Source organism: Phragmites australis, chromosome 4, assembly GCF_958298935.1.
Source record: "Phragmites australis chromosome 4, lpPhrAust1.1, whole genome shotgun sequence".
Classification (NCBI taxonomy): domain Eukaryota; kingdom Viridiplantae; phylum Streptophyta; class Magnoliopsida; order Poales; family Poaceae; genus Phragmites; species Phragmites australis.
Genome location: NC_084924.1, coordinates 834245 through 861502, shown reverse-complemented (window position 1 = coordinate 861502; position 27258 = coordinate 834245). Strand labels below are relative to the sequence as shown.

At 46.7% G+C, this 27258-nt stretch overlaps 2 protein-coding genes and 1 long non-coding RNA gene across 3 annotated transcripts; all 3 read right to left on the bottom strand.

Annotated features, from left to right (window-relative positions):
* Positions 1 to 1386: 1386 nt before the first annotated feature.
* Positions 1387 to 15655, bottom strand: LOC133914998 (uncharacterized). Its single transcript, XM_062357987.1, has 3 exons — positions 14549 to 15655; positions 12434 to 12519; positions 1387 to 5551 (listed from the first exon to the last, which is right to left on the bottom strand). Exons 1-3 carry the CDS (start codon positions 15417 to 15419, stop codon positions 1706 to 1708), a joined length of 4803 nt encoding a protein of 1600 aa, XP_062213971.1. The 5' UTR covers positions 15420 to 15655; the 3' UTR covers positions 1387 to 1705.
* On the bottom strand, positions 9085 to 9568 carry LOC133914999 (uncharacterized). The gene is made up of 2 exons (XR_009909274.1): positions 9438 to 9568; positions 9085 to 9330 (listed from the first exon to the last, which is right to left on the bottom strand). It is a non-coding gene; the product is annotated as an uncharacterized LOC133914999 (long non-coding RNA).
* A 4878-nt stretch (positions 15656 to 20533) lies between the features above and the next one.
* LOC133913976 (uncharacterized) lies at positions 20534 to 21355 on the bottom strand. Its single transcript, XM_062357157.1, has one exon. It carries the CDS (start codon positions 21353 to 21355, stop codon positions 20534 to 20536), a length of 822 nt encoding a protein of 273 aa, XP_062213141.1.
* Between the last annotated feature and the right edge of the window lie 5903 nt (positions 21356 to 27258).

Genomic DNA, 27258 nt, shown 5'->3' with positions numbered 1-27258 from the left:
ACTTTCTCCTCATTGTTTGTTGATTATTTGTGTCTGGAAATTGAATAGACCAACTCTTCCAACTTGCGCCGACTAATATAGTTTTCACTATGTTCAGCTTCAGCAAGGAGGGCACGATATATATCCCTTGAATACACTTTTCCTTTGCAGAGCAGCCACATGAAAGTTTATCAGTGCAACAGTTAGCAGTAATTATTCCTTTAGTTTTATGCCTAGAGCAGATTAATGCTTACCATCAGATAGGCATATCCAGCGCTATACTCAAATAATATTTTGCCGAGTACATCCAAATATATAGCATATTTAAGTACCACCTTGCATCAAATGAAATTATCACGCATACCTGGCTACACTTTTTAATGATTCAGAAAATTATAACCAATGTTATAATCAATAACAGGTTTTCAAGCATGGTCCTTCCTTTGTCTATCTTTTTTTGCACGCCACATGTTTGATATGATGGGTTAATGAAACTGTTATCTAGAATAGCTTTTATCTGAAACAAATAATGCATAATATCATAACCGCCTTAGTGTGTGAAATGATTAACGTAATTGGCAATGCAATAGAAAGGATGCACCCCCCCCCCCGCCCTTTTAACAGATACATGCCTACATGGACAGGCCACGGTCTTACCTTGGTTCCAGAGCATCGCCTGTTGAAATTTCTTAAAGGAGTGCCGTGGTGGTTTCAAAAAAAAAAAACTGTCTTTTGCTTTCCTTGCTATGACTACAACAGATTCCAAAAGGTTATGGTCCTTTCTACTGTCTTTGGACGTTCATTGTGGCATGTATGCACTTGCACTTTCTTGGAGAGCATGAAATATTTACCTTAAGCAGGGTTCCCTGTTTTGTTTATGTCATGTCCTATGTAGGAGCAGTCATGCAAAATAGTCTCTCTTGAGATAGTGGCATGTACTATCTGGGAGGATTAAATTTAGGGCAGGCCTCATGTAAAAAGGGATAAATGACATCTTATGTATCCTGTAAGTTTCATAAGAAAACAACCTATGTATCCTGTCGTATGCTGAATGGGTCAGATTGGGTCGCCAGCCCATGAATATTACATCAATTCCTTATCGTACTGCTTGATGTCTTCCGATATCGGATTGATTTCACTCTTGTAAGATATTTCAAGTTTCCTATGATCTGCTATAGATACATAAATCTGTTTGGGGCATAGCCAATTAATGATGCAACTAAAACGGCTCTTGCTTTCGACTGTACTTATACCTTGACTGTCAGAAATGTTGAACAGCTGTCAACGATATGTTTGCTGTTGGAATATCTCAACCATGTTGCCGCGGGATACTAACTAGTTACAGGTAGTACTACTATATATTGTGAAACACACCACTACCCAGTTCAAGCATATAATATAGCACACGTTACATTAATAAGAAGTCAAATGTGCGCAAAAATGTCGCACTTATTACATAAAACCATGCATGATGTTCGATACAGAGGAAAACCACACAAATCCAAATCCGTGAGCATAGACACAGCCATTATGCTCAACCACAATCACAAAGCACTCATGTAGAGCAAGTAACCGGACACAGTCAAAACACATGCAAAACATAAGCACACGCGCATGCGCAACAGATAGAAATTAATAGGCAGCTTGCAGAACAGATGGCAATCCACACGAGCACACAGCCACACACAAACTACACCATGGGATCAAAGGAGACGCTCCTCCAGCGTCAAACCTGTTTCTTCCTGAGGAACGGGAATCTTGCAGATTCATCTCCTTTTGCTTGGTCTTGAGTATCTGGTGCATTATGTTTAAGATTAGGTTTGTTTTTATGTTTTTTAATGGCTTCTTTCACTTCATTAGGGACATGGTCACCGTTGAACTCGAGCTCCTTTAATCTGGGAAGGTTGTCGATGCCACAGAGAGACGTGAATGATGACCAGACGATCTTCTCGAGCTTAGGAGCAGATCCGCTGGTGAAGACGATCTCGGTGATGGCAGAGCAGTCAACAATAAGAAGGTTGAGCTTTGGGAACTCATTTTTCTTTAAGGTAATCTGGTTCTGGCTTACGTCACAAGACTTGAGCACTAGGCAGCGCATATTTGGTTTCTTGGCGAGGATTTGTAGATGATCTTGCTCCAGCGATGTACCATGAAGAGTTAGCTTGGCTATTTGTTTGGCACTGTCAAATGATGATAGCAACCTGCCGCCGCTGTTGTTCAACTCGACCTCTTCCAATATTGGAAGCTTGTCAACTCCAGAAATAGACCCTACGCTGGTGGAAGACAAAATCATCTTCTCGAGCTCACGGGCTGCTCTATGCTCAAAGGTGATATTAGTCAAGTTCGAGTCCTCAACAAGAAGGTACTTGAGATATTTGAATTCATCCTCCTTGAAGGTGAGCATGCTCTCGGTGCATGTAATGTGTCGGAGCCTGACACTCCGTAACTTGGGCAGCTTGGCGAGGACATTCAGATCATCTTGGTTCAGCGGGGTGCTACTTAGAGTTACCTTGACAAGTTTGTTATTACCATAGTTGGTGAACAAGGGAAGAAGATGCACCTTCAGTGTGGTTCCACTGATGCTTAGACTCTCAAGAAGCTTGGGATGGTGTGGTAGGTGAGAGCCAATATCAGCTGGTAGCTCTTCGCTGGAAGGAGTACCCTCGCGTCTGGCTGTGGAAAGAGTAATTGACAGAGAACGGAGGCACTCATGTAGATCACCGATCGTTTGAAGCAAATCCCTGAGGTGACTATTCTTGTCGTCGATAACCACACCTAGCTTCCTCAGCTGCCATAGCTTTCCAATATCTTTCAAATCTTCTCTATTCCGGGCCTTGACATTAGATAGTACCTCTATGTTTACCATTTTGCCGATTCTGTGAGGAATCTGGACACTACGGACGGTGTCAGAATTACTTGGACTCGTATCAATGTGACCGGCAAGCAGACGCTTCAGCTTCAAAAGCAGGACATTTACTGTTGCATATGCAGGCACCTTGGTTTGTCGGATATCCAATACCTCTAGCTCACGGAGGTAGTTGATTTCATTGGGCAGTTGGGTCATATTTGTTCCTCTTAGGCTCAGATACTTGAGCAGTAACATCTTGCTGCAGATGTCCTTGAGGTAGCGCTGGTTCTTCCTACCAAAGCACTGACAACCTTCTAGATCTAGCACCTTGAGCAGGGATACCCGGGGTGATTCAGAGAGCCTTTGGAAGAATTTGTCGATTTTATCAGAGCTGCGGAGTTGGAGATCATTGAAAATGGAGAAGTGGCGAGCCAAGTGACGTGACAGGCGTGTCTCCACGATGTGTTGTTTTCTGGCGATCGTAGAAATGAATCCATGAACTGGATCATCTACCACGCAGCTCTTGACCTTTCCTGTGGCACCAACATCAGCAGGATAAACAAGCCGCCGGTGGATAAGGGCGTCAAAACATCGGTTGGCCTGACGCACAGAACTGGGCCAATCTTCCTTGAATGTCAGCCCTTCTGTAACCCACCGTCCAATCAAGGTTGACCGCCTAATCTTGTGGCCCGGAGGGAAGATAGCTAGGTACAGCAAGCAGGACTTGTATTCTTTAGGCAGATCATTGTAAGAGAACTTGAACATCTTATTCGCAATGATGTTGAATGATTTTGGCAAAGCCTGCAGGGTGCTGTGCAGCTTGAGTAACTCTTCATTGCTCCTCTTGGGGTTAGCATGCAAAGCATGAGTGAAGATCTTCATGCAGAATTCATGTGGCTCACACTCCTCCAAGATGTCGCGAAAAATCTGGGGGTTGTAGTTGTCTTCATTCTTCTGCTGGCTAGTAAGCTCGAGCACGGTATCATGGTAGAGGCCAGCAAGAGAATAGTCTATAGGTTCCCGCCGTGGATAGCAATATTCTTTAGCCTGCTGGGTGCCCTTTGTGGTGGTGACGATCAGTAAATCGGCGCTGCATTTTAACAGGCTCAAAGCATTTCTGATATCCTCCCATCTGGATACATCCATCATCTCATCAACTTTGAGGATAATCAGGGGACAGTCATCCTTCAAGTGATGTTTAATCTCATCCACGAGCCCTTTGATTTTCAGCTGCTCTTTAAACTCCTGCTTGAGTTTTTCCATCTTCTGCTCGATTTCTTCAAAAACAGCTTCTGGGTTTTGACCCGGTACACCAGGTTCACCTGTCGCTTGATTATTCTCATATTTGCCTTCCTGCAGCTCACGTAAGATCTCTTGCTTTGCGTCGTGGATCATTTGTTTGATTTGATCTTCACCCAATGTAGTCGTTGTGGCCATTGTAGCTTGCTTGGTCAACGATCTGTCTTGTTGCTGGACCCGTAGGGGCTTGCTGCTGCTGGTCTTCGGGAACACTTCCCGTAGAATGTGTACATATTGGGTTTCATGGAGACGAATCGGGGTTTTCTGCTTCTTTGCGACTTCCTCCTCCTCCGCTTTTTCTCCTTCTCCTTCTTTCTCCTCCATATGCTTAGCTATTTCTTCTTCTTTTTCTTCTTCTTCTCCTTCTTCTCTTGCTCCTTCTCCTTCTTCCTCCTCCATATACTTAGATGTTTCTTTTTTTTCTTCTCCTTCTTCTTCTTCCTCCTCCATATGCTTAGCTTTTTCTTCTTCTCCTCCTCCTCCTTCTCCTTTCTCCTCCTCCATATGCTTAGCTGTTTTTTCTTTTTCTCCTCCTCCTCCTCCTTCTTCCTTCTTCATATGCTCAGCTGTTTCTTCTTTTTCTTCTCCTTCTCCTCTTCCTCCTTCTTCCTCCTCCATATGCTTAGCTATTTCTTCTTTTTCTTCTTCTCCTCCTCCTCCTTCTCTTGCTCCTTCTTCCTTCTCCATATGCTTAGTTGTTTCTTCTTTTTCTTCTTCTTCTCCTTCTCCTGCTCCTTCTCCCTCCTCCTCCTCCATATGCTTAACTGTTTCTTCTTCTTTTACTTCTCCTGCGCCTTCCCCTTCCTTCTCCATATGCTTAACTGTTTCTTCTCCTCCTCCTCCTCCTTCCTCGTCCATATGCTTAGCTGTTTCTTCTTCTTCTTCCATATGCTTAGCTGTTTTTTCTTCTCCTTCTTCCTCCTCCATATGCTTAGCTATTTCTTCTTCTCCTCCTGCCCCTTCTCCTTCGGCCCTTTCTCCTCCTTCTCCTTCTTCCTCCTTCATATGCTTAGCTGTTTCTTCTTTTTCTTCTACTCCTATTTGCTCTTTAAGCTTTTTGGCCTTTTCGTCTGCTTCCATATGCTCCTCAAGCTTCTTGGCAATTTTTGCGATGATGTTGTCGTCCCACGCTGGCAATTTATGCATGTCTTTGTTCTTCACTTGGTCATGCTGAGACGCAGCTGATTGGAGCAGCAGCTGAAGGAGTACGTCTAGGTCCAGCTGATCCAAGCCCTTCTTTTGTTCAAGGTACAGCTGAAGCAGCTGGTCGAGTTTCTGTGGTCGAACTCGAATATCACTCCTGATCTTGTCAAGCTTTTCGTAAATCTTCATCTCTTCAATATTCACCTTGATTTTATGAATAGCCCTCTTTTTTTCCTTGTAAATAACACATTTTCTGCGGTAAACTTGCCAAGAATCAAGATCCTCCTGTTAGATCTTAAAACTTCACCTAATCAACATAATAGCTAGTCCTAGGATCAAACACCCTAAGTGCGGAAGCGTGATGTGTTTACCTGAGTTCGGTGACGCCATCTGATGATGGTGAAGTGGTTGCCGGCGTGATGAAGAGGCTCTGCCGATGTAGTCGATCACCAGCACGTATTAGATGAAGAGGCGGCAGTAGCCTTCACCTTGTTTACTGCGTTCTCTTAGGATCGGATTAGAGTTGTGGGGGGGAGATCAGCCTAACATGCGAAAAACTAGTCACATGCCCTACGGGACTCCCCCCTGGTTTTTATCAAGCGCAGCACAAGGTGGGACCACCACCATTTGTTGGTTGGGGCTCCCGATCAGAGCGCATGGAGGGCAACGGTCCTCCTTTTATCTCGGTCACGTCAGGGATAAGGCCGAGATCAATTCCAACATTCTCCCCCTTGATCGAAAGGCTAACATTATAAGCCCATTCTTAATGAAATAGCACACCAAGGCAAAAGATTACAGCGGCTAATAAAATGCCACTGAAACCCAGAACCCATAGTACACTATTTCATCTTGAAATGGAAATTCATTATTCCTAATGGGAGTGGTTGGCATAATGGTCCTCTTATCCAGAATCATAGGCTTTCCAATAACCCCATGCCGGCAACATGATCACGAAAAATATGGGGTGGTAAGCCTTTAGTGAGCGGATCCGCAAGCATTGACTTAGTGCTTATATGCTTGACACTTATAGTTTGATCCTGGATTCTATCTTTCACAACGTGATACTTAATGTCGATGTGTTTGGCAGCACCACTCGACTTGTTGTTACTCGTATAGAAAACTGCGGGTTGATTATCGCAGTATAATGTGAGTGGTTTTACAATACTGTCGACCACTCTTAGTCCCGGGATAAAGTTCTTTAGCCATACAGCCTGCCCGGTAGCCTCATAACATGCCACAAACTCAGCTTGCATCGTTGAAGATGCTGTAAGTGTCTGCTTGGAGCTTTTCCACGAGATAGCTCCTCCAGCAAGGGTGAAGATATAACCTGATGTGGATTTCTTAGTGTCTACACACCCCGCAAAGTCTGCATCCGAATAACCAATGACTTCAAGGTTATCGGATTTTCTAAATATAAGCATGTAGTTCTTAGTGCCTTGCAAATAACGAAGGACTTTCTTAACGGCTTTCCAGTGGTCCGGTCCTGGATTTGATTGATATCTGCCAAGCATCCCGGTCACGAAAGCTAAGTCAGGGCGTGTACAAACTTGAGCATACATAATGCTTCCGACAGCTGAAGCATAAGGAACCGTCTTCATTTGATCAATTTCATATTGGTTCCTTGGACATTGATATGTCCCAAACTTATCGCCCTTAACAATAGGAGCAGGCGTGGCAGAGCACTTATGCATATTGTATTTCTTTAGTACTCTGTCAATGTATGCCTTTTGAGATAAACCTAATGTTCCTTTGGACCGATCTCGATGAATTTCAATGCCAAGAACATAAGAGGCCTCACCGAGATCCTTCATATCAAAATTAGAGGAAAGAAATCTCTTGGTCTCAAACAGCATATTCTTATCACTGCTGGCCAATAAGATATCATCCACATAAAGAACTAAGATGGTGAATTTCCCCCTTTTAAACTTTATATAAATGCAGTTATCAACTTCATTTTCTTTAAAGCCAAAATTTCTGATGACTTTGTCAAACTTGAGATACCACTGTCTAGACGCTTGTTTTAGACCATAAATTGATTTCTTAAGGCGACATCCCAAATGTTCGTTGTCTTTCATGACAAAACCTTCTGGCTGAGCCATGTAAACATTTTCTTCCAAGTCACCATTAAGGAATGCCGTTTTTACATCCATTTGATGCAGCTCTAAATCATAATGTGCTGTGAGCGCCATAATTATTCTGAAAGAATCTTTACTTGATACAGGAGAGAAAGTTTCATTATAATCGATTCCTTCTCTTTGCGAGAAGCCTTTAGCTACGAGCCTTGCTTTGAACCTTTCGATGTTCCCATTAGAGTCATGTTTTGTTTTGTAGACCCATTTACAGCCTACTGTTTTGGCTCCGTCAGGAATTTCTACTAGGTCCCATACATCATTATTGCTCATAGATTTTAATTCGTCATTCATGGCATTAAGCCACTCAGACGAGTGCTTACTCATCATGGCTTCTTTATATGAGTTGGGATCTTCTGTCTTCCCTATGTCATTAACATCCTCATTCATATAAACGACATAATCGTTCGAGATGGCAGGTCTCCTGTCACGCTGTGATCTCCTGATCGGTTCATTATGCACTGCAGGACAAGGACTGGGTACTGCAGGGGACTGCTGAGGCTCATCGTTAGGTATATCATTAGGAATTTCAGAGACCTCAACAGGGGGTGTGCTGACGTTAGTTTCTACTGAAGGTGCAACCACCTGAGGCACAGGGATGTGTGACTCTTGTATCAGTGGAGTAGGAACATAAACCCGTTTTTCTTCAAGATCAACTTCCCTTGGCTCCATATCCCCATTTTCAAGAAACACAGCGTGTCTTGTTTCTACGAACTTAGTGATCCTATCTGGACAGTAAAAACGATATCCCTTTGATCTTTCTGGATACCCGATAAAGTGACAACTAACTGTCTTAGGATCTAGTTTCCCAATGTGTGGATTAAAGACTTTAGCTTCAGCTGCACAGCCCCACACACGTAAATACTTTAAAGAGGGTTTTCTTCTAGTCCATAATTCATATGGTGTTTTTGGAACTGATTTACTGGGAACCCGATTAAGAATGTGTGTGGCTGTCTTAAGTGCCTCCATCCACAGTCCAACTGGTAAACTAGAATAGTTGAGCATACTTCGCACCATGTCCATAAGCGTGCGGTTGCGTCGCTCAGCTACCCCGTTTTGCTGAGGTTCACCAGGTGTAGAATATTGGGCTACTATACCATTTTCCTGAAGGAATCTGGCAAAAGGACCAGGGATTTGCCCATATGTGGTATGCCTCCCATAATATTCTCCCCCGCGATCCGATCTCACTACTTTAATCTTCAGGTTGTGCTGATTTTCTACTTCAGCCTTAAATATCTTAAATTTATCGAGAGATTCAGATCGATCTTTAATGGGGTAGATATAGCCGTAACGGGAGAAATCATCAGTGAAGGTAATGAAAGAATCAAAACCGTCAACTGATATCACAGGAAAAGGACCACATATGTCCGTGTGAATTAATTCTAATAATCCTGTGCTTCGAGTGGCCCCTTTCTTTATTTGCTTAACGTATTTTCCTTTAATGCAATCTATGCAGTGGTCAGAGTCGGAGAAGTCTAAGGGTTGGAGAATCTCTTCCCTAATGAGACGCTCCATTCTCCCCCTCGAAATGTGGCCTAAACGACAATGCCACAGTTTCGAAGAAGTCTCATTAATTGTACTTCTCTTTCTCTTATGGCTTACATCATAGATATTCATCGTCACAGGGGATTCATTAAGAGGAAGCATATAAAGTTTGTCTTGTCGGATGGCAAGACCAATAACATCTGAATTAAATTTAAGAATGCATTTATTGTCTCCGAAATTACAATGAAAACCATCATCATCTAACATCGAAACTGAAATGAGATTCCTCCTCATAGAAGGAACATAAACTACATTATTTAATCTAAGAGTGAAGCCATTATTAAGAACTAATGGAAGGGATCCGATAGCTTCAACTTGAGCTTCCTTCCCATTGGCCACTCTAAGACTTCGCTCCCCCTTTCTTAATGTTCTCGCGGTAAGGAATCCCTGTAAGGAGTTGGTAACGTGCACAGTGGCACCTGAGTCAATCCACCATGAATTAAGGGAAAAATCAGCATAAAGTGATTCATCAATGAATGTTATGAAATCATTACCCTTCTTTGCAAGCCACTTCAGGAAACCAACACAATCCTTTTGGTAGTGGTCCTTCTTGTGGCAGAAGTGGCATCCGTCATCTTTAGATTCTTGAGAGGCAGGAGCAGAAGGAGCAAATGCCTTGGGCGCCCTCTGTTCTGCCTTGTCGTGTTTAGCGACGAAATGCAACTTCTTTTTAGACTTGAAATCCCCTTGGAATTTTCTCTTATTCTTAGGGCTGCTTACTTGATTCACAAAATCTTTATTTTCAGCCCTCACCCTCTCTTCCTCTTGGACGCACATTGCAATCAAGTCGCTCATGCTCCACTTCTCTTTCTGAGTGTTGTAATTTATCTTAAAAGGAGTAAACTCAGGAGGGAGAGAGGTCATAATGAAGTGGACAAGGAAACCCTCAGAGATTTCCATATCCATGCCCTTGAGTTTGGCAGCCATATCTGTCATCATCATGATGTGTTCTCTTATGCCACCGGACCCATAATTATACTTAGTGTTGAGGAGCTTCTGAATCAGTGTGCTGGCATAAACCTTGGAGGTGCCTTTAAATTGCTCCTCCACAGATGCCAAGTACGTTTTAGCTTTTTCTGAGTTTGGGATTGCTCCCCTTATAGCATCTGATATTGAGTTCCTCATTATCATAAGAGACATGCGGTTGGACCGCTCCCACTTCTCAGAAAGTGCATCATAAGTTTTCTTTAATTCATCATAATTTTCCACGCCAATGGCAGGAGCTGTGGGAGCGTCAACCCTGAGTGCATAGTCCAGGTCTAAAACACCAAGGACAACAGTCACCTTAGCTTTCCAAGCAGGAAAATTATTGCTCGTGAGTTGCTCTATGCCGTCAATAGTGGCGGCAATAGAGGAAGCGTTAAGAGCTGAAGAGAAGAATTGTGCCTGATTAGTGAATTTATCATAAAAAAAAATAAAATAATAATTTGCACGAAAATAACCCTACGTTGGTCTGATTAAAATCATGCAAAAATAAAACTCCAATCCGGATCACCGTTGGGCAGAAAACGGAAAAGAATTTAAATAAACACATAAAGATGGCACATAATTACAGTCAACTTTGGTCAGAAAGTAATTATGAACCTATATAAAATGATCGTAAAATTCTCCGGAAAAATTTTCCCGTTGGATCCAATTGAACCAGAGAATTAACAACAATATTTTATGCATTAATCATCATTAATTTTGGGCTAATTTCATTAGATATTCCAGTGCATAAATGAAAAAACGTTAGAAATCACTGGAAAATCCAAATAAATGGAAAAAGCCCAAAACATTAAAGAAAACGACCCAAGAAGGCTTTTCGGCCCAGCTTGGCCCATCAGCACGGCCTGGCCCAGAGGTTTTCGCGTGCACGCGCCGGCCCGGCCGAGGGCACGGCCCAGCTTTCGCGCGTGCGCTGGCCCGAGCGAGGGCGCAGCCCAGCCACCGCGAACGGCCCAATCTGCCTTCGCGCGCGCGCCGGCCCGGAGCTTTTCAGCCGTTCATCGCGATCGACGGCAGGCCGACAAAATCGCCCGGTATAAAAACCCCGTCGGCCGAAACCCTAACCCTAATTCATTTTCCTCTCTCTCTCCCCGAAAAAATCCGCCCGACCCGGAGCTCGTCGGCGACGAAAAACTTGGCCCGGCCGAGAGAGAGAGAGAGAGACGGCGCCGAGCGCGGCCGCCGGTCGCCCGAGAGAGAAGAGGGCAAAGGGCACCTCTGTTAGCCAAACCGCCGGAGCGCGCGTGCGACGGAGATCGCGCGCGCCTCCGTCGGTTGGTTTGCGGTGGAGCCCGGGAGGAGAGGGAGATGAGCGCGCGGCGAGAGGAGATCTCGTCCCACGGAGGAGGCGAGAACGGCCGGATGAACCGCGCGCGCACGAGGAAGATCCCGCCGGAGGAGAACTCCGACGGGCATGAACAGCCGGAGCCGTAAGTCCTCCCCCCCCCTTCTATTGCTTTGAGTTCTGAGTTAATTGGGCTTAGGGTTCGGGATTGTGGGGAAAAATTGGGGTTTAGGGTTCGGATTTGGGGGGGGAATTGGGGATTTCTTAGGGTTTTCTTAATCTCCCCAATTCCCCTCCTTCTAATTGCTTAATCCCACTTAATCCGAGCCTAAATGACCGAAACCCGACCCCCATGAACACATGAACACAATATAGAAGCTTAGTACATGAATAGATAAGCATAAGAGTCGCCTGATTGAGTTGACCCGAGGTCGATTAGAGCTAAAACACGTTAAACATAAACTAATTGACCTTAATCTCATACCAACAGCGCTAACTAATGTCCAATTAAGGCTCAAAACATCATAACCGAGCCGAATTGATTAATTTATGAAAGTGTATACAAGAATTCATCCTAATTTCATTAATCCGAGACATAAACATGAACTTGTGCATTGATCCGAGCCTAAAATTGAACTTAAATCGCATAATTTATCATCAATGTACTTAAACCGATCAAAATTGGAAACAATTGACCGCTAATTGGCGTCAACCGATCGTAATTCAACATGATTAAGACTAATTGGGTTTGATTAGGAACTAGGATGGCTCTGATGCCAAATGTTAGATCTTAAAACTTCACCTAATCAACATAATAGCTAGTCCTAGGATCAAACACCCTAAGTGCGGAAGCGTGATGTGTTTACCTGAGTTCGGTGACGCCATCTGATGATGGTGAAGTGGTTGCCGGCGTGATGAAGAGGCTCTGCCGATGTAGTCGATCACCAGCACGTATTAGATGAAGAGGCGGCAGTAGCCTTCACCTTGTTTACTGCGTTCTCTTAGGATCGGATTAGAGTTGTGGGGGGGAGATCAGCCTAACATGCGAAAAACTAGTCACATGCCCTACGGGACTCCCCCCTGGTTTTTATCAAGCGCAGCACAAGGTGGGACCACCACCATTTGTTGGTTGGGGCTCCCGATCAGAGCGCATGGAGGGCAACGGTCCTCCTTTTATCTCGGTCACGTCAGGGATAAGGCCGAGATCAATTCCAACACCTCCTCCTCCCCTTCGCCTTGATCTGTGCCTTGCTCCTGGGTTTGGGATTTGGAATGCTCGAGCTCAAGCTCGCGCATGATGGAACCTAGCCCGAGGATCACTCTCTCTCTCTCGCCGGACGGAGGTTGAAGACGATGAACAGTAGACGCGATTTTGGCGACGAACGCCGCGGCGACGAACTCGCCTGTATTCACTGGACTTCACTCAAAAAACAAACGACACTTACAGGGCGTTATATAGCCAACGCACTCGAGCAACTACTCCTGCGGCCCTCGCACGCACGAACGCACGAGCTCCTCCTTGCGACCCAGCATGCCTTGAACGTGAGCCTCTCGCTCGTCCGCACGGACCGGTCCTCGCCGAGCCTTCCGCAAGCCATGCCCACGCATTCCGCATCCTCCGCCCTTCCCTTGACTGCTTGCACACGTCCCGTCGTGACTCACACGATGCCAACACCGGACGTTGCCATACCTAGCGCGAACACACGCGCACAGACACAGCGCGACCATACGCGCACTAACCTGGATCTAACTCCATTCAACACAACGCACACCATGGCGTGGTTTATTCCAACAATCTCCCCCTAAACCACGACTCCCCCGTATGTCCCGACCTACAGGAGGCACGGCTCGTCATCGGCATTGGCGAGGAGCACCTTCTCCTTCCTCGGCTGGCGACAGTCACGGGAGAAGTGGCCACGAATGCCACAATTGAAGCACCTCCCGCGCCGCTTGCTTGCGTCCGAGCTCACGCTGCTTCCGCCGTCATCGTCGTCGTTGTGGTCATGGCCGCCGCCACGGCCGCCTTCCTTTGCGCCGCCGCCGCCACGGCGCGCACGCTCCTTGCCGCGTTGACGTCGCCGCGCCTCCCACTGCTCCTCCGTGAGCAGCAGGCGCTCGCCGCCACTGGCGGCAGCAGCTTCCTCGACGGCGCGGTCCTCCGCCACACGGAGACGCCCGACAAGCTCTTCAAGCGTCATGGTTGACAGGTCCATGAGCATCTCGATGGACACGGCGACTTGGCTATACTTCGCTGGCACGACGCGCAGCATCTTCTTCACGACGCGCACCTCCTCCACGGTCTCACCCAGCTCGCCCAGCTCGGTGACCAGAGATCGCAGGCGCATGGCGAACTCGTCGATGGACTCGCCATCCTTGAACGCCACGTTCTCGAACGCCTTGAGAAGCCTCTGCGCATTCGCCTCCCGGACACGTGCATCGCCCATGCGCATGGTCTTCACCGCTGCCCATGCCTCCTTGGTGCTCTTCTTCTTCGCCAGGCCCGCCTTCATCTCCGCCGGCACCGCGCGCAAGATGGAGGCCATCGCCAGCCGATCCTCGCGGCGCTCGACGTTGGCGGACTCCACCGCACCCCAGAGGCCGAGCGCCTCCAGGTTGACTTGCATCACGAGCGCCCACTCGTGGTAGTTCGCCCTGGTGAGTGCCGGGAACTCCATCACGGCGCCGGCGTTGGAGACGACGCGCTCCACCGCGACCGGACGCGATGTGCCGCCGCCGCTGGACTTGGGGTCGCCGATGCGAGCCTTCGGAGGGGACGGAGTACGACTGTCGCCGGCCATCAGCTAGCAATAGATCTTCACCGGCTCTGATGCCAATTGATGGAACCTAGCCCGAGGATCACTCTCTCTCTCTCGCCGGACGGAGGTTGAAGACGATGAACAGTAGACACGATTTTGGCGACGAACGCCGCGGCGACGAACTCGCCTGTATTCACTGGACTTCACTCAAAAAACAAACGACACTTACAGGGCGTTATATAGCCAACGCACTCGAGCAACTACTCCTGCGGCCCTCGCACGCACGAACGCACGAGCTCCTCCTTGCGACCCAGCATGCCTTGAACGTGAGCCTCTCGCTCGTCCGCACGGACCGGTCCTCGCCGAGCCTTCCGCAAGCCATGCCCACGCATTCCGCATCCTCCGCCCTTCCCTTGACTGCTTGCACACGTCCCGTCGTGACTCACACGATGCCAACACCGGACGTTGCCATACCTAGCGCGAACACACGCGCACAGACACAGCGCGACCATACGCGCACTAACCTGGATCTAACTCCATTCAACACAACGCACACCATGGCGTGGTTTATTCCAACAGCGCAGGATGTAGTAGAGAACTTCCTCGGCTCTTAGCGGTAAAAAATAGTGGTGCACTGCCGGGATGTCGACCATGACAACGCGATGGTAGCCGCCGCGATTGTCGAAGAACCCGCCGGGTGGGAAAACCAAAGTTTCATGTGCAAGAGCGAGGACGCCGTCGCAGTAAGTATCCGGTGCCATAATGACGATGGACATAGACTCCTCGGCGTTAGCAGGAAATACTTCGTACCACTCCAATAGCTTTGCCTCGACGTAGTCATCCAGAGTGCGAGGCCGAATGAAGGCTCTTGGACCAGAATGATCGGTCGCCGTCGCCACCACGAGTTGATCGTCACCGTCTTCTTCGTCGTCTCCAGCGGCATAGCCACCTGGTGCAGCAGCCCGCGCCGACGACGATTGCCACGCCACCGACGACGATTGCCCCGCCACCGACTTCGCCGGTACCTCCACGCCGTACCTCAACCGCCGCTCGCCGACGTCGCGCGCCCGGTCCTTGAGCTGGCGAAGATGGACGGCCGCGCGGTGCTGCGCGACCAACTTGTGCAGGAACCAGGAAACCCACCAGAGGTAGCGTCGGAGTCCGCCCCTGGTGCGGTGGATATCCGGGTTCCTACGGTACAGGTAGAGGTCGATGCAGTTGTTGCAGTCCTGGGCGAGCAGCCGCACCTGGTTCATCCACGTGCGCACCTGCTCATCATGGTCGCCGCCGGGGGGCGCCCACCTCGCCAAGTGCGCCAGGAAGCTCTTCATGCTCTCCATCTCCTCCTTGATGAACTGGACGTCGTCCCGGACGCCGCGCAGCAGCAGCGCCTCGTTGCGGATGACGCCCAGCAGTGAGCTCACGGCGCCCGCCGCGAGCTCAGCCATCGCTCTCTCCGCCGGCCGGCCGGCTGGTGGTTTCTAGTTCAATTATTGGTCTCGCGGGGGCAGGCTAGCTAGGGTGGCGACTGGCGATGCATTCTTCTCCGAATGGGATAGATGATGTAGTATTGCATACACTCCTCCTTCCATCATGTGATGTTATTTGTGGGGACCAATATTCACTGATCCCACGTGGGCAGCGAGATCGTCGCAGCGCCAACATTTTCCCGTTCTTTGCGTGCAGGGTTTAAGAGTGTGATTCGGCTAACAAAGAGGCCAAGGCTTTCTTTCTTTCAAGATAGCGCAATTCTATAATTGAAGCCAGCCAGCCAAGGGTGTCTTTGAGGCCTGCTCATCTCGGATAATCCTTCTATCCTTTATTATTATCGACTACAAACGGAGATTCCTGGTTTAAGCCACACACAATTTAGGCAAAGGAGAAGGGGGGATGACGCCTCAGTGCTGGCCATGGCGCAGCGGCTACGCTTCCAAGAATGACGAAAATTCTCCCTCATGGGCCCGCGTCCGGAAGCACCAGCAATTAACCAAGTTCCCACGAAGCTGGGCTGTCTGCAAACCGAGTGACCAACCAGACACAGACAGCTCGCGACGACTTGCTGTGCGGGTCGTGCGCGATGGGCTTAATATATATACTCTATTTGGTGGGACTACTCGACCTGATTGATTAAATAGCTAAGTAGGTAGGTTACGCAGCACGCCGCGCGCGCTCCAGTATTTCGCGGGGGGTTTTTTAAATATTTTTTGGAATAAAATTTAAATAAATTAATTCTTCGTAGAAAAAATTGCAAAACTAGACGCCTACAGCTCTCTGAGAGGGCGGTTAGGCCAGCTAACCGTCTCCGGAGGACGGGCCCCTGAGAGGGCGGTTAGCCCCCTTGCCGCCCTTTGAGAGGGCGGTAAGAGTCTTTTTTTCCCGAAAAATACCAATTTTTGTGTAATTCATAAAATAAAAAAATGACTTTAAGAAAATTTGAAATTAAAATTTGGAGTAGGTTATGTAATAGTCGGAGAATAAAAAATCAGTAATTAGCACTCGCAGCATATTACGTGGGTATGGGATACAAACGACGACAAACATAATATTAAACATAGGGTGAAAATATTACATAAGACTGTAACCACGACGACACAACGAGAAAACGAATGTGGCATGTACGGTTTGCACTAAGACCTACTTATTAGTGCGCCGATCCTAATCATAACATGCCTTAGGGAGTGAAAGTATGTCGGGTTACATTAGATACTCTCTACTGAGTGCATTTATGATATTTTCCTTTTTGGAGGGTATCGGGACCTACCGTCTTAGCACGACGGGCTCTCTCCCGCTTCTTTGCCCTCTCAGTCTCCCGAGCCTGAGCCACGGTATGGTCGTGCGCCGCCTTCCTCATGCGCTCTTCTTCCTCCCGTTTGAGGCGAAGTTCCTCTTACTGTTGCTCGTACTCCCGATATGCGTACGCTTCCCTTTTTCACCTCATGTTCATGTTGACCCACTGCTTCTATTCCTCATTTTGCTCATTGTCGAGCCATTGAATAAAATCACAGAGCGGTGGAGGGGACTGAATAAATAGAACAAGATGAGCGGTTAGTAAAACATGGTGCGAAATCGGCAGAGATGAGGCTGATATCTGTTGTTATAGCGGTCGATACTCATATGTTGCATGTTGAAGCTTGTCATACTCGTAGTTGGCACACATGAAGAAACGCAGCCCATAGGTGTATGAGATGTCCTGCGACTCGCGGAGCTTGCAAAGGTCACCACAGAAGCACATTGGTGGTTCAATACCTTGAGGTACGGTAGTCCTCAATGTTTCTTTGGTGGGCTTGGTGGATCTGATGAAGATATTGCACTTGAGAGATCTGAGAAATGAGTGGTGTATCAACGTAAGGAGGTTCGGCTATTTATGGTTGGGGGAGGTAGGAGTATTGGATTCGCTCTTGAAGAAAGGAGTGAGTGCAGTGGCTCAGATGGTGGCAGGAGCATCGGATTCCATCTTGAAGAATGGAAAAATTGTGTCACTGATGATGGTCAGAGATTTCACATTTATTGGTACTTGTGTTGTCATTTATTGTTTGAAAAAAGTTGTCTAGTGTTGTCACTTCTTGTCTAAAGCCTGCGCAAGGAGGCATGTGTTGTCATGTCATGGTTAAAGTTCACTAGTGTGGTCACTTCGTGATTAAAGTTACACTCCCAACAGAGTAAGCGAGGTATCACTCGTTGCATAAGTTGCTTTGTAAGATATAATGACGATGATAAAATGTAGCGTGTGGTCGTGTCAGATTAAGAAATGCAACTAGGATGCCATCGTTTTGGAATACGAAATGCAGTTACGACATGCTAAGTGGATGTCACACCCGGTTTTAAAGGAAACAAACCAGATGTATTCCACATGTATACAGAATCAAGTTTTTCATATATGTAGCGACATCACTAGTGATAACATAAATTGTGTCTTAAATAACGAAAACATTCCTTACAAAAGAACCCGAAGGTCTGAAAGAAAATACTAAGAAATCTTCAAACGGCAGCGGAACTCCCATCCATCCACAGGCGTTGTCCGGGGGAAACACCTGCTTAGGATATGGCCTTCAAACGACGCCTTCTTCCTTCTAGAATTCAGCATCATCGTTCGAAAAATCCTCAAAATCTTCACCTTCTGAGCAGCATCCGGAAGTTTGGGAGAATGCAAGTGTGAGTACACAGGGTACTCAGCAAGTGGAGAAAAAGTATGACATGTAAGCTATTGACAAGAAAAAGTTTGACTTGAGGATTATTGCGACTATGCTCAACTAAACAAAACTCAAATAACCTAGCAATCTATTTACTAGATTAAATTCCAATAAATGAAGGACATGGCTTATCGGATTCCATCCGACTACCAAACTCACCAGATATCTCATATCCGACTACCGACTCATTAGAGTACCATCACCCGACTACCATAATCTTTAAGTTGGCATAGGACACTCTATTTCGTCAGACGATACTTCACTCTTCGCGGGATCAAGAAAAAAAAGACATAAGCATGGAAAATACAAGTTGTTTTTATTTTGGCCCCACTGACGTGGTATTCTTGTTTAGCTTCACATACTTTTTTTCCATAGTTGTCAAATGCAAAGAATAAATCGATTGACTGCACTCACAAGAATCAGTCCGTATGTAGGTCCAATATAGCTAGTCTGTTTCATGCCTGGTTCGAATACCTGGTCTGAACGGAAGGATGGCTCAATTTTTCAAATCAATCTGCATGTTTGCTTTCTTAGAATTTTAATTTGCACCTTGGGATCTGCTGACTACTCGTAGATGACACACAATTACACTACGATGTTCTGCTAAATTTTTTTGTTGGTTTCTCTACAGTATGTACTGCTGGGAATCGACCCAGTTTTGGTGAAAGATTTGTTTGGAGTAAATTCTATTTCAGAAGTTGGCAGCTGCTGTGAGATCGTAAGCGGGGTCCGATCGTTACGTTAACGGGGCTAGGAACAGTTCCTCTGTAATCTGTAGTTTTGCGATAAAATTATCATTAAATTTATAGTTTTGTGAAATTGTTATTTAAATCTGTAGTTCTGTGATAAAATTATCATTAAATTTATAGTTTTATAAAACTATTACTTAAATCTGTAATTTTACAATAATTTTATTAAAATATCTGTAATTTTACGAAATTTACTCATTTGTTTGCCAGTGGCCCAGAAATTGTTGCTTCCGGCGGACACATATGATGACGCTTTGGATGTTTGTAGTCTAATCTTTCGTTTAGTGTTGATCTAATTTCAGGCTGGTCAGTGGAGAGAATGTGGCTTAAGTTTCGTTTATTTCTCTCTGTTGAACTTGTTGTATTATATTTTGTGTTCTGAACCTAATACTGACGGTACTAGTAATTCCGTGGTCTGTGGCAATGAAATCCGGAGATGCCCGTCATAGGGAAAAATTCATTGTTTTTAAAGAAAAAAAGGGTGAAAAAACAGTGTCATGGTCACTTGTGGCGCCAAGTTTCCATCACGCAAGCTACCTGGTTGGACCAGGCCACCACTTGAGCGTTTCTTAGGCTGGGTGCAGCTACAACAACACTACAGAGGAAGCGAGTAGCTGGCTCAAATGAGGCAGGTGGGACGGGGGAGCGAGTGGCGCTGTACTGTACACATGCGAGAGGAAGAACAGTGCGCAGACGAGAGGAGGAAGAAAAAGAAAGAACCACGTCTGTTGGATAAACGATCTCCGATTTCAGGCTTATGAAGTTTAGCATCGCCCTAATTTGAAAGCTATATTTCGATTGGGATGTTTTTTGGATACTTCTAATTTTTATTATGTCTTATTTTTACTCTTATACTAGGAGCTACTCTACGTATTTCTTGATGTGAAACCAACCAATAGTGCATTTGTTTGTCTTTTGTTGATTCTTTTTCAAACTCAGAGAATTTGTTAAGCCAATGATTTTTTCCATCTTTCATAATACGGTTAATCACCATGTTAACTAATCGATTATAAAAAATTTGGTTGGATTAATGTCCTGCATTTTCTTGAGGGGTTGCGTCTTCACATGTCGATGTGTTTGCGAATTGCGATTTTCCTCAACAGGGTTGCACTGAAAAATCTTCAGTAACTTTATGTAACAATCTATTAATACTATTCACAAAAGAAGCAATCTACAACTGAAGTTCTGAACAATTATTCACAAAATTGCAACAAGCAATCAAATTTGTTACTTTCTAGTTACTGTTTGAGCAAAATGAAAAGCAAACAGCCTGATCACAAAGCAGAGTAACAAATTAACCATAAATCCGGAATTCTAAACTGAAACTGCTGCACCGATAACCAACAACGTAACAGTAAAGTGAATGAAGAGCCAGAATAGTTTAGCAAGATCATGGAAATCAAAACCGAAACCATCCGTATCTTGTGCAGATCAACAAAATCACTATGATAAACAATTTGAGATGAGACTCAAATCTGTACTAAGAGCCTACATTAGTTGGTGCTAGTTTGGGCACGGCAAACAATCATCGCAAGATCAAACAAACATCTATAGTTTGAATCAGGTCTTGTAGCTCTGCACCCATGGATGAACAGCATGTTGGAGTGTTCGTCCTCGATCTCGTCACAATGAGGTGTCTTTTGCCTCCGGCGCTGTTGCCATCTTTCTTGGCTCGGTCTTGGCGGCGGCGGCGGCGCGCTCACGAATGTTGTGGGTGGGCATGCGTACCATCTTGCCGGCGAACATGGGGTTGAGGTCGGCGGCATACTTGACGGTGCACTGGTAGGCGTCGGGGGAGGAGACGACCCTCGCCGGCAGCCAGATCATGAGGCAGCACTTCTCGGTGAGCTGCAAGAACCTCGTGCGCACATAGACGGCGGTCCCGGGCGCAAGACGCCTCGCCGGGTGCACGCTCTCGGCGCCGCGCGGAGCCATGAACTCGTACGCCGGACGCGCCGCCGGCCTCCTCGCTCCATGCGTCGTCGATGCTGTCGTCTTGGATGACGGTCGCGGCGCGCTGGCCGCAAAGGGCGCCGTCGGGCGAGAGGCCTTCTCGGCCGGGGTCGCGACGTCGGGCGTAGTAGGTGCCGTGGCCTTGGAGGTGCACGGCGGGCGGGGCCTGGCGGCGGAGTGCGCCACGAGGTTGGGCGTCGAATGCTGGTGCGTCCCGGCGGCGGACGGGGCCGTCAGGATGTGCGAGTGCGGCGCCGGACGAGCCATCTTCTCGGCTAGTGACGCGACGGCGGGCGTCGAGGGCACCGTAACGACCTTGGCGGGCGGGCGCGGCCTGGCGGTGGAGAGGTCGGGCGTGGACGTCGGGCGAGCGAACTTCTTGGTCGGCGTCGCGACGGGCGAAAGAAAAGACGGCTTCTTGCCGGCCGTGACGGGGCGGTCGCCGCCGGGCCTGAGCTTGACTCGCGTGGAGGGAAACTGCGGCGGCGACATCGCTCTCGATCTTCTCTGCAGCTCCCTCTCCTCCTCCTCCTCCTTCTCCTGCTAGGGTTTTGGGTGGATGGATTGATGCGATCGTCGTACAGAAAGAAAGAAAGAAAGAGACGGGAGGGCTGCTGCCTCCGGCGGCGGCGCTGGCTATATACGCTGATGGATCAATTCAATTGTCGCGCTCCCATGCAGTAGGAGTCGGTTGGACTTGCGCGTGGGAATCGGATTGATTAACCGACAGCGCTTCCGCGACCGCGAGCCCCAAGCGCGCTTGCTTAATTACGGCGCAATGCCATCTGAGCCATGCCACTGCTTTGCTTCCTTCTAAGCTTGCAGAGGCCGACCACCACCACCCCAAATCCGGCCCATGCATAGCTACAATAAACCTGTCAGAGCAGCCATGATCTCGGTTTTTTAGAGAGAAGCCATGATCTCGATTAGGCCATGGCATCGCATCTGCATCTGCATCTGCATCGATTGCAGAGAACGATCGAGTGCTCTGATCTGACGCTAGCTATTCGTAGAGAATTGAGGGAATGCCTGCGTGTCTGGTGGTCAATTATCATAAGCATAATCGATCGACTGCCGAATCCTATATATCACCGTGATGGCGAGCTCTCTCTCTCTCAAAATACATTACATTGCATAGAAGGATCATGCACGCTTCAGGATGCAAAGGGATCGGATTTACTGTTTCTGCTTCTTCTTGCAATGAATCGGTGACTCCATCGCGATTACTTACAACAATTGCATTCAATGCCGCCGAGCAAGAGCTAGCGATGATGCCATCGTAGACTTGAAAGGTCGCAGAATAGCAGTACCAGCAGCGTCAGGCATCAGTCATTCTTCCTACTACTAATACACAGAATTATTCCATCCTCAACATTCGACGAAACATATACCTTCATGAAAATTTTCACATGGGCATGCTCACACACGGCTTATCAGGAACATTCATTTGCATTAAGATTTATATTAAAGAGGTAAATGAAAAAATCGTAAGTAGGTGAGAGAATCAAGATATGGATAAGTATCCGGTGGAAAGAATAGACGGCTAAGATAAATCATATATGCACAAGTTTTTATATTTCTCAACATATACCTCACTGAACAAGCCTCTACCTTCTCCAGAAACAAATTCACTGGGCAATTGGAACAGGACTTAGCACATGACTGGTTCCGCCCTTAAATCCTGTATTATATGGCTATAATCTGTTCTCTAGCTCACCTGTTCATCACAGTAACCCAACCAAACATTGATACATTCAAGCAGCAAACATCATGAAATGACTTACGGTCACGCGTTGCATCAACTGAAGCGCTTACTCTCAGTATCATACGGTGAAAGTGATACATTTATACGCACAGCAACAAAGTACAGTGGACAAAAATGCCTCCAAGACCATGCCGACAAACAAAAACCAATCATAAATATGCTTATGATGATATTGTCTTATATCAACTCGAAAACTGCTGTTACACTGTCACCGGGAAAAGCCATCTTCACGTCTTCAGGCAACTCAATTTTTCCGTTAATATCAGCAGTCCTGAAGTAGAACTGTGACCTATAATTTGAGACGATGGCAGTGTGCCGACCACCTTCATCCTTTGTCAGGACGTATATCTCTGCCTCAAACCTTTTGCACACCACCTGAGAGAGTAGAAAATGACAGGAGAACGTCAACAAAAGAGGTGGCAAGAATTTTACTATGGGAGAACCAGCCGTTCTGGAACTAACACCAAAGATCTCCAAAAAAACACTGCAAATATTATTTGGTGATCACGGAACCATGCATCATTGATGCACGGCAATTTCCTGGTTCATCAGTTCAGTAGATTTTGCTAGAACTTCTCTAGGTTCCACTTAAAGTCCTTATGCTTGATAGATTTTTATCGGGTGACTTTTGTGAACCATCCTTTTCACAGGAAGGATAGATGACGTCCAAATGGAAATGTAGGTCTATATATCAATGTGTTTTCCCTGCATTGTGCTCATTTTACTCTCTGTTTATATATATCCTGGCTCATTACGCACTACAATTGTCGAGTTTTTTAGCAATTGCTAGAGTGCATCAAGGATACTAGTGTTTTATTCTACACAGGCGAGTCACGTAGTTATTTACCACCAGGACCAGATGCTTTGATCATTAAGGCCAAGCTCCCCAATTCTCTGAAGATGGGCAAGGACCTTTGACATTATGCCATGATCAAGCACTCCGTCCTGAGGACACAGAGATGACCTCTACCTTCTTCAGCAACCCGTCCACAGCAGCACTTAGAACAGAGTAGGACTAACAGCTACATTGGAAGCTGGCTGAACCTCCAGCCTAGTTCTTTCAACTTTTGACTATTTGTTGTACCACATTGGCCAAGTAAAAAGAAACCAGATTTTTCACACAAGCACTTCAATACTACTATGTCAGAGCTACAATGCATGCGTCAACACTATTCTCTTGCTCACTTGTTCATCAATGATGCTTACTTAACCAATCATCCACCCATACAAGCAGCAAAGATCGTGCGTGACTGATAATCGTCATCCGTCAACAACCTACACATAGTAGTCACATCTGTAACAAATGTGCATCGAGCAATACTAATTGCACTAATGCTCTTAGATAAAAGAGGAGTGGGTGCTGTATTCGACACACCAAAATCCATAAGGAACCACCGAAGCCAGGTGACCTCAGATGTCAAAGTACCATGGTCCGCAACTCAGCCTCTGCACTCGAATGGGAAATTGTTGTCTGCTTCTTGGTCTTTCAGGCAATTAGGGAGGACCCAAGGAAAACACAATAGGCAGAGAGAGAGAGAGAGCGATGACCAGAGTGATCACTAGCACAGGTCGTATCAAAATACGCCTGGAGCTAGAGGAAACTGGAGCGAGGGAAGAAAAGATGACGGGAAATGGTGCCACAAAGATATCACACAACACAGAGGAGGTGTGTGTTGTGGAGCTGAGAGGGAGTAGACACAAAGTGGTTGAGGATGTGAACAGTGAGAAATGTCCGGATGAGTGATCCTAAGGTAGACAAGACTCCCAACAGGATGACGATAACGAGTGGGCTCAACGAGAGGCTCACCATCAGTGGAGCGGAGATGAACACCAAGCTCCATGAGTGTATCAACTGTGCGATGATCGGTGAGAGCAGCTCGAGCAATAAGATCCTAAATATACTTCTCTTGGGAGAGGTAGATGTCATCAGGTGTGGCAGGAAACTCAATCCCAAGGAAGTACCAAAGAGGGCCCAAGTTAGACATCAAGAACATACCACTGAGGCGCTTCTTCACAAAATCAATGAATTGAGAATCATCACCAGTGATAATCATGTCATCAACATAGAGAAGAAGAAGCGTGCGACCATGAGAGAAAGTGTGAACAAAGAGAGTAAGGTCATGGTCACTGGGCTGAAAGCCATCGTCAGTGACAATCCAAGAAAAACGCTCAAACCAGGTCCTAGGAGCCTGCTTGAGGCCGTAAAGAGAGCGACGCAGACGAAACAACATGCCATCAGGGATAGAGTACCCTGGAGGTGGCTGCATGTAGACCTCCTCACGCAGCTCGCCATTAAGGAAGGCATTCTTGACGTCTAGCTAAGACATGGATCACTGGCGAACAGAGGCAACAGCCAGAAGAGTTCGAATAGTGGTCATGTGAGCAATTGAAGCAAAAATCTCATCATAGTCACAAACGTGCTCCTGCTGAAAATTACGGGGCATAAGACGAACCTTGTAGCGCTCAAGAGAGCCATCAGAGCGAGTCTTGATCTTGTAGACCCACTTGCAAGTGATAGGAGTGGCATGGGTTGGTAGAGGAACAATATCCCAAGTGCTAGTATGCTCTAAAGCAGTAATCTCCTTAGACGTAGCATGCTGCCACTCCTGGTGGACAACAACCTCTCGGTAGGTTGTGGGATCGATAAGAGCAGCAGTTGTGAAGCCAAAGCACTCAGGTGGTCGAATAGTACAATGATCACAAAGATCATACCAAGGTGGAGACTTCGGAGTAGGTCCGAGAAGAGATGGCGAGGAGTCAGGTAAAGGAATATGGCGCGATCGATGAGTTTAATAGTGAGTGATCGTACGAGGAGGAAGCTCCAGAGGAGGTGAGGAAGCAACCGGAGGTGGAGCGGAAGGCGGCTGTGAGCATGTAGTTGGTGATGGTGGTTATGGAAGAGGAGAGGATGGCAACGAAAAATATAGATCAGGAAGAATAAGGAGAGAGAGAGAGAGAGAGAGAGAGAGAGAGAGAGAGACTCAGCTGTGGTGGAAGGAGTACTGGTGGAAGAACGAGTATAGTAGGAACAGGATTCATCAAAGATGACATCCCGAGAAATCCTCATCTGACGAGCAATAGGGTCATAACAGCAATAACCCTTGTGCTCCAAACTATATATAAAAAATACTCAACAGACTGAGCAGTCACCTTGGTGCGCTCACGAGGAGGAAGAAGAACATAGCATACACACCCAAAACACCAAAGGTGTCTGTATCCAGGAGACTTGCTAAAGAGGCGCTCATAGGGAGTACAACCATGAAGAATAGAGGATGGTTGCCTGTTAATGAGTAAGACAGTCGTAGAGACAGCCTCAGCCCAAAAGTAAGGTGAAAGATTAGAGGAGATTAGAAGAGCACGAGCAGTCTCAAGAATGTGATGATGCTTGCGCTCAGCAATACCATTATGAGTATGGGCACCATGGCAGAAAAACTGAGCAAGAGTTTCCTGGTCAGCTATATAGCGATGATGCGCATCTGAAATGTACTCACCAGCAAAGTCGGCACAAAAAACTTGTATGGGAGAGTCAAACTGAGTGTGAATCATAATGGCAAACGACTAGTAAATGGAAAGGAACTGACCACGAGAAAAAATAAGGTAGATTCAAGTAAACCTCGAATAATCATTGATAAAGATTACATAATAGGAGTGACCCCCTTTTGAAGAGAAGGGAGCACACCCCCATACATTAGAGTGGACAATATCAACAAGACACTAAGACACATAATCACTAAAAGGATAAGGGAATTGTAGTTGTTTACCAAGCTTGCATCCTGTACAATGAAGGGCAGCGTCACCAGAGACAGGACCTAAGACACCACTACCCACCAAAGTGGAAAGCCTAAAACCAAAGAGATGGCCTAGACAACGATGTCACTATGCAAAAGTGGTGGTAGAGGAAGCAGCTGACATGGAGACAGGAGAACTGGATGATTGATTGTGCGAAGTGGCTGAAGGAAGGCATAGCCAATCAAGCTCCCAGAGACGTTTAGAGTCATGACACCTAGGACCAGTCCCCACTAGAAGCCCAATATAAAGATCCTGAACACAACAAGAGTCAGCCTAAAAAATGATACAACATCCGTGATCAGTTATCTGACTGGTGAACAAAAGGTGCATTGTGAGTTTAGGAACATAAGAGATACTAGGGATAGAAAAGGAGGAAGTAGAACGATTGACCCGTCTTGCAACCGGAAGGGAGGTGTCATGTGTTGTCTGAACTATAAGTAGTGAACTAGGAGACGACATATATTATAGATGAGACGAATCCTGAGTCATATGGAAGGAGGCACCGGAATCAAGAAACCATGAGGATGATATACCTAGGTGAGAAGGAGGAGTGGAACCATAAGGCTGAACAGTAGTCCCGAGTGCTAAGGTAGAAGCTGCAGTGGTGAGACAATGGAACAACACAAGGAGCTCCTGCTCTGCGGCAGACATAGAACGAGAGCTCGACTAACTAGAGCCACCTCCTGGGTTCTAAGGGAATCGTCCGTTGCGTCGTGTCTTCTTCTTCTATGCTTTTTCACGCTGCTTCGTAAAACACACTTGGAGTAGTGTTATGTCCTGGTTGCACGAGTCCCTTCTTCGACTCTTACACCTCCCTAGGTGCCTCAGCCTCCTTCGACGC